The sequence below is a fragment of the Sus scrofa genome, chromosome 6 (assembly GCF_000003025.6).
Source record: "Sus scrofa isolate TJ Tabasco breed Duroc chromosome 6, Sscrofa11.1, whole genome shotgun sequence".
Classification (NCBI taxonomy): domain Eukaryota; kingdom Metazoa; phylum Chordata; class Mammalia; order Artiodactyla; family Suidae; genus Sus; species Sus scrofa.
In genome coordinates, this window is record NC_010448.4 from 77,853,619 (window position 1) to 77,867,928 (window position 14,310).

Here is a 14,310-nt window from a genome sequence, read left to right on the forward strand (position 1 = left end):
TTTCAGCTTGCCCAGGTATCCTGAGACCAAAGAGGCCTGCAGTGGGTCCTCTGCCCCATCTCCCTCCCAGATAGCTGTGCTCCTCTCAAGGGGAGGCATCCAAAAGATAGCAAGCAAGCGCAAGCGGGCTGGAGAGCTCAGAAAGCTGCCTGGCTCTGCCCGCATCTCAAAGCCTCGGCAACTTTCCTTCTGCAACCTGACAGACCAGCAGTCAGTGAGCAGGTTCGATGAGCTGGTTAGGTGCTGTCCTCTGCTGTAACTGACAGGAACATCAGGAAGTGTCACCAGGCCAGGGTCCTTGAAGAGCTCCAAGTCAGGGACAAAGCTGGGCAAAGGACAAGTGGCAAGATGCACGCCAAGGCTCCAAGGGCTTCAGTCATTCGGCTGGAGCTGGGCGCATCCTGCTGGGCGCCAGGTCCTCGCAAAACAGACTAAGACCCGTAACACCTAAAGTCCAGAGCATGCTCTCGCTGGCGAAGTGGACTGCAAGTGTCTAAACTGAGGTCAGTGCTCCGCAGGCGCCTGGCACGATAAAGACTGCCCTCGCTCACGGAGCACACCTTCCTGGAACCCCCCGCGTGTGCTTCACAACAACCCCTTCACTTAACATTCACGCTACAGACACTAAGAGCTACCCTGCGCCAGTCCCCATAAATGTGCAACACACAACGGAGGGAGGGAGGAAGGAGTTGGCTGGGGGCAAAACAGGTAGGATGCAAAGTATTTAACTCAGTGCACCATCGGCTGTAACACATTAGGAAGCCTAGGCCTCAGGAGGAGCACCCAGGAACAAGGTGAGGGAGGAGGGCCTGGCGAAACTGGCCAAGAAGTGTGGGTAACCCAGATGGAGTCCCCGACACAACGAACCAGAAGCACTATCTGACTTGTATCCTGAATGTGCTCTGCTCAGAGTCATCTCAGGATTTTTTTTTAAAAATCACTTATTATTTTTTTAATGGCCACGCCCGTAGCATACGTAAATTCTTGGGCCGAACTGAACCCAAGCTGCAGCTGCAGCAACAATGTCTCTTTAACCCACTGGGCCAGGCTGGGAATCGAACCTGTGCCTGCCTCCACAGTGGCTCAAGCCTTGGCAGATGGATTATCTTAACCCACTGGGCCAGGGCAGGAACTCTGGGATTTTTGAAAGCCTTAAATGGACAAGCTAAAGAATCTTCATAAACTATACAAGGTAATCTTGGAAATGCCACATTTGGTGGTAATGAAATATAACCTTTGAATATGACCACCTGCATGTCCAGGTCTATCAACCACAAGCAGGCTGTGGACAGGGACCCACTTCACATACACCAAAGGTTAATCCCACTTCACATACACAGAAGTTAATCGGAGGCAGTTCCACTCCCAGGTCACTGATACGGCATACAGCAGGCAGTTTTCACAAAAGAAAAAAACAAACAAACCCAACAAAACCCCAAAACCTTGTCCCCTGCCCAAGATGGCTCTCAGTGACAATTTATTCTAGGACACACAACAAACAGGCTATACCTTGCAAAGAAACACAGACCACAGAAACCTTAGCATTTGCTTTGTTTAGTGAAACAGTCTCGCAAGCAAGCATTCCCTGACTGTCATGCCTTCTATGCCAGCCAAGGCCACAGTGGGTCTGGCCGGCTGACATGGGAAGACATTTTAACACCACTTCTAGGGTCAAGAACACAGACAAACTGATTTGACACTAAAGAGACTTATAGTCAATGCTCTCTTCTGCCATTCATTAACTTATGACCTTGGGCAAATTTCTTAACCTCTAGGAACCTCTATTTATGCTGTGAAATGGAACAAAGGAAACAACATTTAAAATAGAGTCAGGAGGCCAGAAGGGGGAGCTCGTGTGAGCCAGCACTCAATGTCAATTACACACCCGGACAGGTAGAGAGGTGCTTTGTATTTACTCCCAGCAGGAAGGCGTCTCTATCACCCCAGCAGGAGGAGAAAAGACTGCTCCCTGCCCAACAACAGCTCAGCCAATGAGAAGCCATCACCACCCTGAACTCTCACTTCCCTCCAATGGGCACTCCTTCAAGGTACCCTCTCTCAATTTACTCTCTTTCCTATAATGTTCCTCTCCTTTGTTTGCTGGACTTGCCTACTTTTTGCTCTTCTTTTCCTGAACTGCAATTCTCTGCTATTCCTGAATAAATCCATTTTGCTGGTAAAATAACTGTTTCATTTTTAAGGTCAATAATCCATAAAAGGATGGTCTCTACTTCATAGGGTTGGTGGAATGATTTAGTTAATACCTGCAAAATGTTTAACACATAAGTAGTATGTGTTTGACTGGGAGTATTTCCTGTGTATGTGTGCAAATACATGTTTTAAGTTTTAAAATATTTTAAAATATAAACATTTCACATTTGCCCTCCTCAACCCAACCCAGAAGTCTTTCCTGTCGTTCTCAAATGGAACTAGGTATTCAAACTCCATAAATAGCTATGCACTTCCTTGGTCATGCAAGAACAGAAAACCATAAAAGATTCAAGTCAAACTAATTAAAAGGTATAAACTAATGGGCCCAAAATCTTAAGAGACATCTTACCAAAGAAGATATACCAATGGCAAGTGAGCACATGAAAAGATGCTCAACACCACATGTAACCAGAGAAATACAAATTAAAATGAGATACCACAACGCATCTACTAGAATGGCTAAAATCCAGAATTCCATTAATATAAAAGCTGAAGAAGAATATGGAGCAGGGGAGTTCTCATCGTGGCTCAGCAGAAACAAATCTGACTAGTATCCATGAGGATGCAGGCTTGATCCCTGGCCTCGCTCAGTGGGTTAAGGATCTAGTGTTGTCATGAGCTGTGGTGTAGGTCTCAGACGCAGCTTGGATCCCACATTGCTGTGGCGTTGGCCGACAGCTGTAGCTCTAATTCCAACCCTAGCCTGGGAACCTCCATATGCTATGGGTGTGGCCCTAAAAAGCAAAAAAAAAAAAAAAAAAGGACAAAAGAATATGGAGCAATAGTGACTATGATTCATTGCTGGTGGAGAGGCAAAATGGTGCAGCCACTTCCAAAGATAGTTTGGCAGTTTCTTACAAAACTAAACATACTCTTTATACCACATAATCCAGCAATCACACTCCTTGGTATTTACCCAAAGGAGTTGAAAACTAATGTCCACACAAAACCTGCCCACGCATGTTGATGGCAGTTTTATTCATAACTGCCAAAACCTGCAGGCAGTCAAGGTGTCCTTCAGTAGGTGAGTGGATAAAGAAACGGTGCTGTGTCCAGATGATGCAATGAAAAGATGTGGGGGAAGCTGACATGTCCATCACTGAGTGAAAGCAGCCAATTTGAAAAAGCTACACACTGTATGAATCTAGCAGTACGACATTCTGGAAAAGACAAAACAATTGAGACAGTAAAAAAAAAAAAAAATCTGCAGTTGCCAGGGGTTGAGAAGGGCGAGAGGGATGAGAACAGGCACAGAGCACAGAGGATTTTTAGGGCCATGAGGCTACTCTGTAAAATACTGCAGTGCTGGCCATGCATCATTTAAAATCTGTCTAAACCCACAGACTGCACACCACCATGAGTGAACTCTATCTAATGGAACCTACGGATTGAGTGACGGTGCTGTGTCAATGGAGGTTCATCAACTGTAACTCTGTGGGGGATGCTGACAGTGGGCGAGGCTGTGCTTGTGTGGGGGCAGGGAGTATATGGGAAATCTCTGTACTTTTTGCTCAGTTTTGCTGTGAACCTAAAACTACTTTTAAAAATCATCTTTTTTTAAAAAAAGGTGTGAATAGTGCTTCTCAACTGGGATGGATTTTGCCCTCCCCACCTCCCCCAGGAGACATGTGGGTTGTCATCGCTGGGTGGTAGGGGAATTACCAGCATCTAATGGGTCGTAGCGGCAGGGATGCTTCTAAACATCCTCCTATGCACAGGACAGACCCCAACACCCACCCTGGCCCAAAGTGTCAGGAGAACTGAGTTTGAGAAACCCTGGTTAAAAGAACTGTTTGCAGGGGGAACAACAGACTCCCAGACTCTGGTCAAAGCTGAGGCCCCAGAAACCTGCACACACACAGAAACATTTCATGCACAGGTCTAACTCACAGACGACCCGTAACCCTAAGAACATCTCGTCTTTGGAAATAGTCTGAACTGGATATTAACAATATTCCTGAGAACTGAAAAAAATGCTTAGATATAAGCCTAGCAACACTGAATCTTTCATCTAGAACACCGGGATTAACTAGAAATTGAGTAGTCTACTGTCTAGAAAAAGCAAAGTCATAACTTGACCAGAGAAGGTCAACATGGAAAGACATTGTTTTAACCCATCCAAGGAGCCTGTTCACATGCCCCAACCCCAATGCACTGACCACGGCCTCACCCCCCAAGGATGCCAGTAGCAAGGAGGCTTCCTTCTGGATAGTCCTCTGACTGTATCGAGTTGAAAGACCTAAAACACTACTGCAAAATGGTCTCATATTTTGCATTAATCCCAATAATCTTAATAGGAAATATTCACTAGAAATTTCTAAGGCTAAGGATGCCTATCATTAACTTAAAAAGTGACTAAAAGCTTCCCATAAGCCAAGCAACATGGGAAAGCTTAATGACAGCTTGTAAAAAGTTAAAATTAGAGTTAGCTGGAGTCCTTTGCCTGGGAGTCATCCCAAATCCTGAGGGGCCCAAACAGGAAATAGCACAAGAGAACGAAGGCTATGGATGATCTACAGCTACACGCAACGTGAGGGGTCCTAGAAAGAGAACGAAGATGGGGGCGGGGAAGCGAGTCCCAGGCGACTGCTCAGGATGCTGCCACTGTTATAACCTCCAAGCCCAGCAACAGCGAACTCTTACGTAGACACACACACAGATGTGCGTGCATTCTGTATTTTAAACTAACACAGCAAGGCTTTCTTTCTTATTAGCCAAGACAAGGGAACGATAAATACGAAACTCACGGCAGAGAAGTGTAGTTACACAGGAAGAAACCACTAGGGGAAGAGGAAGGTTGCTGTTTATCTAGGTCTTGCAGAGAACAGTAGATTCCAGGATATTCGTAACATCATGATGCCCCCCCCCCCTTTTTTTTTTTTTTTTTTGTCTTTTGTCTTTTTAGGGCTGTACCCGTGGCACATGGAGGTTCCCAGGCTAGGGGGTCTAACTGGAGCTGAAGCTGCTGGCCACAGCTGCATCTGTGACCCACACCACAGCTCACAGCAACTCTGGATCCTTAACCCACTGAGCAAGGCCACGGATCGAACCCGAAACCTCATGGTTCCTAGTCGGATTCGTTTCCACTGCGTCACGACGGGAACTCCATCATGATGCTTAAACTTACATATGTGTTAACATGCTCCCTGTAGTTCTCGGGGGATCTCAACAGATTTGAGTTTTGTGTACTGATTTTATGTGCCTCATGTAAGGTAAGACTGGGGTCCAGTTTTCCCAACAGCATCTGCTGAAGAGACTCTCCCTTCCCCACTGCATGCTCTTGACTCCTCTGCCATAAGTTAACTGACCATGTGTGCAGGGCTTCATTTCTGAGTTCTCTCTTCTCTTTCATTGTCACTGTTTCACTTCACTAAATATTCTTTCAAGGTCATTAAAAAAAACCAAAAAACAAACAAGAGCAAGCAAGGAACTGGGATTCAGGAGCTCAAAGTCCAAAGTGGGCCCCATCACTGGACGTTTGTGTGACTTGGTCTGCGTGCCTAACCTCACGGCCTGGGATCTGGGCTAGCTGGCCCCCGAGGCTCCTTCCACGTGGACTGTGCACTGCACCCTGTCTTTCAGTAGCCCCCCGAAGGCCTACAACTAGGCTTCAATTCCAAAGCCACCGCTGGAGTTCCCATCATGGCTCAGCAGAAACAAACCTGACTAGTGTCCATAAGGACGCAGGTTTGATTTCTGGCCTCGCCCAGTAGGTTCAGGATCCGGCACTGCCGTGAGCTGTGGTGTAGGCTGGGAGCTGTAGCTCCAATTCAACCCCTAGCCTGGGAATCTCCATATGCTGCAGGTACGGCCCTAAAAAAGAAAAAAAGAAAAAAAATTATTTGGGCGTGTCCTAGGTGAAAGGCACTGTTTTTGACACTGAAGGGTGAACACAGTAAAGTCCCTGTCTCTAGGAACTGACGGTGTAGTCGAAATCTATACAGAAAACGATGCAAGACGAGTCTTTGTTAGCTGTTAGGATACAGAGGGGACGGCCTCTCTGCTTTAAGCTGGTGAGGCTCCGCAGGGCTAGTTTAGATTTTTGGTTGTGTTGTTTTTTTTTTTTTTTTTAGAATACAAACTGATTTAGGGAGTATTTCACTTTCTGCTCGTTTTTCTCAAGACTTGAAGAAACAGAAACTGATTAAAATCACCTTACAACAAGTCAAACAACTGTTAATACAGACCAGAACAATTTTTCAGAGTAAGAAGTTCAGTGAAACACTTCAGCTGAAAAATATCTACTAAGGACTTTTTAGACACCAGGCAGTGCTGTCAATCGTTTGCAGAAAGTAAAACATGGCCCACGGAATGAACTAAAAGGGCAAAGACTGACTGGAAATCAGCAGCAAACAGCAGCTATTCCCTGGGTGGGGATGCGAACAGGACATGTCCCAACATGTGAGAGACTCAAAAGTTTAATACAATAAACACACCTATCCCCCAAACAAAAACGTTAGAGTAAAGGTACATGAATGATGGTGCAGGAAACGGCAAAAGCCTTCTCAGAAGAGGGTTGAGGAGTTCCCGTCATGGCGCAGCAGAAACGAATCTGATTAGGAACCATGAGGTTACAGGTTGGATCCCTGGCCTTACTCAGTGGGTTAAGGATCTGGCGTTGCCATGAGCTGTGGTGTAGGTCACAGACACGGTTTGGATCTGGTGTTGCTATGGCTCTGGTGTAGGCCGGCGGCTACAGCTCCGATTAGACTCCTAGCCTGGGAACCTCCATATGCCGTGGGTGCAGCCCTAAAAGAAAAGACAAAAAAAAAAAAAAAGAAGAGGGTTAAGAGCCGGTCATCACTGGCCCACACGTCGGCAGCAGGTGCAGTGAGCCGGTGGAGAGGCGGGGAAGAGGTGTGCTGAGGACAAAGGGCAACTGCGGGTGTGGCTCTGGCCGAGAGGGGGACCCCCAGCAAGGCCGGGTTACACCCGAACTGCTCAGAGGGCCACGGTTTTCCCTGCAGGCCCCAGGGCTCCACAGAGCTCAGGCCCCGGGGGCTGGACCTCGCTGCTCCCAGCAGTTCTGCTCTTGTCTACTGTACAGGTAGAGCTTCTGTGTCATGTTGTCTGGCCTTTGAAATGTTTAAATCCACTTCTCCGGAGGGGATCAGGAGCCCCCAAAGCTTTCTCCACAGAGGACTTAGAGGAATACTGTTGTGTCTCAGAGAGTGAGCCGACTGTAACAGTTTCCCAAACCGGCTTTTACAAGCTCTCCCACCCCTCTTACTTGCCCCTCTTACAATGTGACCCTGTCACTCTTTCTGCTGAGAGGTGGAGGCCATGTCCCCCTCCGATTGGGATGGGGAGAGTGTTGTGACTGCTTTTGGCAACAGAAAACAGCAGAAATGACCAGTCACTTCTGAGGCCAGGCCACAGAAGATCACTCATCTTCTACTCTGCTTGGTGGACACTGCCAGCAGCCCCCAGCGGCTACAAAACAGCGCACCTGTCCTAAGGCGGCCACGCTGTGAGGGAGAACCTCCAAGCCCACTCGGAAAGCGCGTGCAGAGGCCCCGAGACTCTGGAGTGAGATACCCAGCCACCCCAAGGTGCCCCAGGCCCTCCCCGCTGCAGCCTCAGCTCTATCACTGCCATGGCCCAAGATCCCAGGCCAGAGCACCCAGCCAAGGCTCTCCTGGATATCCAGCCCAAAACGCTGCAGCTAACGGCATGATTACTGTCATTTTAAGTCACTAGGTTTTGCAGTGACTTTGTTAGACGGCAACAGCAACTGACAGAGCGGAGGCCTCAGATGCCCGTGGGGAGACAGTCTGACCAGAGACGGGACTGGGGGCAGGAGTGTCAGCAGAGGGACTCTGGCTTCCGGATGGAGAGGATGGGAGGGCCAGACTTTAACTGTCAGGACAGACAGGAGGGCACCTACGAGGAAGGAGAAGTTGGAGTGGACTAAGTGCTTCAGCTGGGACCACCTTCTAGAAGATGCTGCCATACATGGCCTCACTGATGTGTGCATGGTTGTGTGTGCCCTTTGAAAACAGTGTTTGTCATTTCAAGGACAAGCAGGAACACAAACTGCTCGACTTTCTGAGCAGAAGGCCCGCCTGGCCTGCTCTAGCGACTGGTTGAGACAGGTCTGTACTTAATAGCATCTGTCTATATATAAACAACCAACCAAAGCTTCAAGGCCGTCACAGTTTGTTCTCAAAATTCATCAAGACCTTCGGTCGTTTACATTTCCAAGAGGCAGAGCAAATATTTCACAGACAACACAAAGGTAAACTTGACTGGGGCCCAGGCAGATTTATCACAAATTTTTGGAGTCTAACTTAACCATGGTTTGTCTCTTATAATCTGTGACCCAGAAAGCAACGTTGTTTAAAAGTTGAATCTGTTTTCTGCCATGTGGCTCAGGAACAATTTGTGCCCAGGGCTATTTGGGAAAGATTCACAGGCCCATCCAGGCAACCACTCAGCTGCAGGTCGCTCTGGAAAACTGCAGAGTTTGGATTAATAAAAAGAAAAGCGTTTCTTCCACGGACTGCCCTCTGGTTGAATCTTCTGGGAGGGACACAGTGCTGACAGCAGGGGATGGTGAGTGCTGGCTCACCAAACAAACACAAGCATTCCCTCTGGATGACTTTCCTTCCCATGGGAAAAATCCCAAACCCTGGACCATGTTAACTAAAGCCTAGTGAAAGCCCCTATTTGGCAGAACAAGCCACCTTCAACTTTCAGGGTCCACTGTATATCAGCATAGCTGGGTCAAGGTCATCTTTAACATAAAATTAACCATTTCAAGGTGAATAGGTCAGTGCCTGGGGTCAATGTCATTTTGATCACCATGAAAACATTAATCACTTTATAAGTGTCTACTTAAAAAAAAAAAAAAAAAAAATTCTGCCAGGATCACAGAAATGTAGATCTGGATGGACTTTTTAAGCTCATCTAAGTCCTGCCCCCTCATTTTACAGACAGATAAGAAGGATCAGAGAGGAGTTCCCGTCGTGGCTCAGTGGTTTCTGACTAGGAACCATGAGGTTGCGGGTTCAATCCCTGGCCTTGCTCAGTGAGCTAAGGATCCAGCATTGCCGTGAGCTGTGGTGCAGGTCGCAGATGCAGCTCAGATCCCAAGTTGCTGTAGCTGTGGTGTACCCGGCGACTACAGCTCCGATTGGACCCCTAGCCTGGGTACCTCCATATGCCGTGGGAGCGGCCCTAGAAAAGGCAAAAAGCCAAAAAGCCAAAAAAAAAAAAAAAAAAAAAAAAAAAAATGAGGTTCAGAGAAAGTTTTGCCTGGTCACACAGTCAGTGGCAGAACCAGCACTTGACCCCCCACACACTGAGGTGTCAGAGCAAGCATGTGAGTGATGGGGAGGCACTGAGCACCCCGAGCTGAGCTACTCAGATGCGGTGTCCCTGTCCTCCAGGAGCTCTTGACCTAAGGAAGAAGCCAGCCAGAAAAAGACACAGGAAAGAAGGACCACAGCCTCCTACTGCACACGGAAAACTGACCTATCACCACAGCTACGCCGGGCGCTGCTCCTGGTGGCCTTTCCACATAACCACAGCACAGATGGCCCTCTGTCCCCAGGGATACAAAACCCTTGACTATGGAAGGCCGGCTATAATCACTGCTCTACAACATTTTATATATGGGACTTGAGCATCTTCAGATTCTGGTCTCTGCAGAGGCGCCTGGAACCAGCCCCCTTTGGGTAACAAAGTATACATGTACCAACTTTCTATTAATCCTAAAAGCTATGACGTCCTCTAAAATGTTTTACGAGGTCCCTGTTTTTACACAGAGGAAAACACAGTCAAACCACTTCTCACTGGCCAAGGGACGCTGTTAGAAGTGCCCATTCCTGGAACATGGCTCCGTTGTCGCTTTTTAAATTTTTCTACCTCTTTTGTCAGGCCATCAGCTACACTTCCCCATCTAATCTGCTATGGATTAGGAAATCAGAAACCTGTCTTAAAAAAAAAAAAAACTGGGAGGAGTTCTCATTGTGGCGCAGCAGAAACAAGTCTGACTAGGAACCATGAGGTTCGATCCCTGGCCTCACTCAGTGAGTTAAGGATCCAGCATTGCCATGAGCTGTGGTGTAGGTCGCAGACCTGGCTCAGATCCTGCGTTGCTGTGCGGTGTAGGCCGGCAGCTATAGCTCTGATTCTACCCCTAGCCTGGGAGCCTCCATATGCCATGGGTGCAGTCCTAAAAAACAAAAAAAAAAGGGGGGGGGACCCCAACTTTGGGAGAAGGAATAAATTGGAGATTCACAGGTTGATAAATTGGATCCAGAGGCAGCCCCAGAGTTTGCAAGCACCTTGACAGTGAACGAAGGTAGGTATGTGCATGCGGGTGGGTGCACATGTGTTTTCAAGGTCCACAGTTTTCATCCTTTTCTCAAGGAAGTCCAAGGCTCTAAAGGCACAAGATAGTTCTAATAATAAAAATTCCTATTCTTCCACTTAACCTGCAGGGTGGAACTAATCAAGTCATCACTTAATCCCTTGGAGCTTCAGTTTTTAAAACTTTAAAATAGGGGCCCAATAGCAATCTCCACCTTGCAGGGCCACTGGAATGAGGTGCCGTGTCTGGCACAGCATCTAACCCATGAGGGCGTCCCCTCAGTCAGTCCCGTAAACATCAGCAAGTCTCCCAGAGTGCAAAGCACGGCGCTTATCTGCTAGGACTTTTACATAATAGCTTTTGGGTGCTCAAGGGCCCTTTCCTCCCTATTTTTTGCTCACTTGACGCAATTTTTCCATTTAGGCTGCCAGGAGTCTCTAGAAAGGTAGGCGGAGTGTTATTTCAGTTTCCAAGTCATTAAGCACCAACAAAAGAGGGCAGGCTTCCACAACTCTCAGCCCACACAATGCCCCCTGCCCGGGTTTACTGCAGTGCAAAACCAGAATGGGAGAAGGGAGCACACCCTCTGGGCAGAAAACACTAATAAGAGCTGACCAAAGTCCCTGAAGAGTTTCACCCCTCAAAGACCTTCCTTTTGTTTTTCTGTTCTGTACTGCTCTCTCCTTGCTCAGCTTTCTTTCCTAAGTCCTCAGACCCATTTCTCTAGGCCAGGGTGGCCCAAAGAAGCAGTTCCACTATTTCACTTTCCCCCATTTACTGGTGTCCCCAAGCCCATCGAGGCCATGAGAAGCATACAAATGGGACGGCCGTAGCAGAGACCCCCAAATTACCTCGACTCCCCATCCAGCAATGAGAATTTCCAAGTTCCCCTCTCCCTGACATATTTACTCTGGAACAAAACTTAGCAACCTACACACAGGCTCCGTGTCAAACACTACGACAGCCACCAGCCGATTTTTCCCTTACACACACATCCCTGCAGGGCGAGAAGGATCCACCATGAGTCACGCTAGGAGGTGGAGCTCTATCTTTGCTGGGGTGGGCAAGGAAAAGCTTTCGCTAAGCGAGTCAATGAATACGTTCCCCAAATCTCAGAGTGCAGAACAGGGCATGGCACCTCTGTAGGGGTCAATGTTTAGCTGGTAAGTTTGGCAGGACGGCGAAGACTCTCAATGAGGAGTTAGAATCGGGGTCCCCCAGGAGCACATGCTTCCCTGCTAATAAGCAGAGCCGGCACCCACAGCAAGGCGAGGGAGCACAGGTGTATTTGGGGTCTTCCACCTGCCCTGGAAGCAGACAGATGCCCTCTCCCCCTGCATCCGCCACCACTATCCAGCCACGCCAAGTCCTCAGCTTGCAGTTCCCATCAGCGCCCAAACTAAAGGCAACAACCACCCGCTTTGCATGACTCTGCCATACAAAGCAGAGGCGATGACTTGGGCAACACCCTGGGTCAGATGACAGCTGACAAATCCACTGCTCAGCATCGGATGGCCCTCTGTACTGTTCTCAGCTCTGCTAATAGGCCAGCGGGGGAACTGAGCATTTTACTTTGGGTGTGCCTCCCTCTACCGCTCCAGATTTTAAGACAGAATCACAGAACTATCAAGCTAAAGATGATCTTAGAAACCACCTAATCAGCAACTTTTTTTTTTAAATGAGGGAAACTGAGGTCCAGACATATCTATAACTAATTAAGAACTACCATATAACCAAACAGCAAACGAGCCAGGACCAGAAAAGAAATCTCTTTATTACCGAGTTCAGTGCTTTCCCTGCTTACAGTTTAGCCATAAGTTAAAATTCAAGAATGGGACTGGATTTACTTTTTTTGTTTGTTTGTTTGTCTTTTTGCCTTTTCTAGGGCCGCTCCAGCAGCATATGGAGGTTCCTAGGCTAGGGGTCTAATTGGAGCTGTAGCCGCCGGCCTAAGCCAGAGTCACAGCAACGCGGGATCCAAGCCAGTCTGCAGCCTACACCACGCCTCACTGCAACGCTGGATCCTTAACCCACTGAGCACGGCCAGGGACGGAACCCGAAACCTCACGGTTCCCAATCGGATTCGTTAACCACTGCGCCACAACGGGAACTCCAGGATTTACTTTAAAAAAATTTTTACACAAAACTCTACATTATTCGAATTAACAATGGCCTCATTAAGAATACTTTATGCAGCTGACCCTTTAACGACACAGGTTTGAACCGTGCGGGTCCGCTTATACACAGATCCTTTTCAATGATACCTATCTGTACTCCTGAGTATATTTTCTTTGCCTTGTGCTTTTCTTAATAACATTTTCTTTTTCTAGCTTACTTTATAGGCTGACTGGACCAGGCACTGCCTGTGTGGGTTTGGGGGAGGCATCACAGCAGCTCCATGAGATGGGCATCGTTACCCCAGTTTTGCAGCCAAGGCACCGAGTGACTGAGAAGGACACAGAGCGACGTACATGTTTGGCCTCCCGTGACCAAACATTCTCCAGGGAACGTTCAACCACCCCAGCTAAAATAAAATTAATTTCAAATGACTTGGAGGACAACTTGCGAGCTCAGAAAATCAGAGAGCGAGACAGGGGGTCTTTTGCCGTTTTCTTTTTGGCTACACCCGCAGTCTACTCAAAGTCCCAGGCCAGGGAGCGAGTCGGCACCACAGCAGTGAAAACACCAGATTCCCCATCTGCTAGGCCACCAGAGAACTAAGTGATTGGTCTGACCTTTTTTCCTTTTCTTTTTTTAAATTAGGGACAGTTCTATCATCTAAGAAATTCTGAAATCTCCTGCCACTCTGCATTACAGACTCCATTCTCCCCAACACTCTCACTGACCGGAGGACTTCTCAAAATACGCTAAAGCCTTTTCAGACAGTTTCCCTGCTTGATGGCTTCCTGGACCCCTCCAGATGATCTGCAAGGCTCCGTTACCTGTTGTCTAATCATTAATGTTTCACAGATGTCCACAGCTGCTGCCTCTGCAGGATCCTGGCTGGTTTCATGTAACAAGCGACTAATCCCTCCACTTTGTCAACTGGTATTCTGACACTTAAGTAGCGGCGATTCTGAAACGTCTTCAATGGATGTCATACATGCTGTCCTTTTCTACCTCGATGGCATAAGAAACTCAAGAAGCCTTTCACCAAAGTCAAAGATAATTAAAGCAGAATGTCCCTGTATTGCAAAGAAGAGATAAAAATATTTTGGGAAAAAACATCCACATGTTCATTGACGAAGGCTGAGAATAGCATACTCCCCTTTTCATAGCAGAAGCAGCCAATTCACATAAACCTTCCCCCGAACTGATTTATAAGATGGCCTGGATGAAATCTCTAACACTTGGCCATGGGTTTCCGCCAGTAACACACTGGACATGGCTTCCAAAGGTGTGGGGGAGGCCCTGGGCCCCAAATGCAAACAGCACAATGGACCCGTCATGACGGGAAAGAAGCAAGATTTAAAGGATTGGGGGGGGAGATAAAGCCTTCATCAATCTAAGCATTTCATCTAGCAGAGGGCTGTGCTGCCTTTTGACTTATGTCCGAAGGGAGGTTTGAGGAAGAGAAAAATAGTGCTCACACATGGACCAAAGCAGTTTCTCTCCTGGGTTCCTGAGCTCCTATGTCCAATGCCAGCGGGAGTCAACATGCAATGCCCGCCCCCATCTCCACCTGCCCTATCCAACTCAGGGGCAGCTCCTTCCTACAGCTACTCCACACTATCAACCACAGGCACAGCGCAGCACAGAACATGCGGGTCCTGCCACATGCG

At 47.8% G+C, this 14,310-nt stretch overlaps 1 protein-coding gene across 4 annotated transcripts in view; it reads right to left on the reverse strand.

Annotated features, from left to right (window-relative positions):
- The window catches only part of CAPZB (capping actin protein of muscle Z-line beta subunit), a 131,972-nt gene that overhangs the window by 72,937 nt on the left and 44,725 nt on the right, over positions 1-14,310 (reverse strand). For 2 of the 4 annotated variants that reach the window (XM_021093208.1, XM_021093206.1), the window contains exon 1: positions 13,471-13,500. In XM_021093208.1, the coding sequence (XP_020948867.1) occupies positions 13,471-13,485 (15 nt within the window). In that variant the 5' untranslated portion in view covers positions 13,486-13,500. 4 annotated transcript variants of the gene reach the window in all.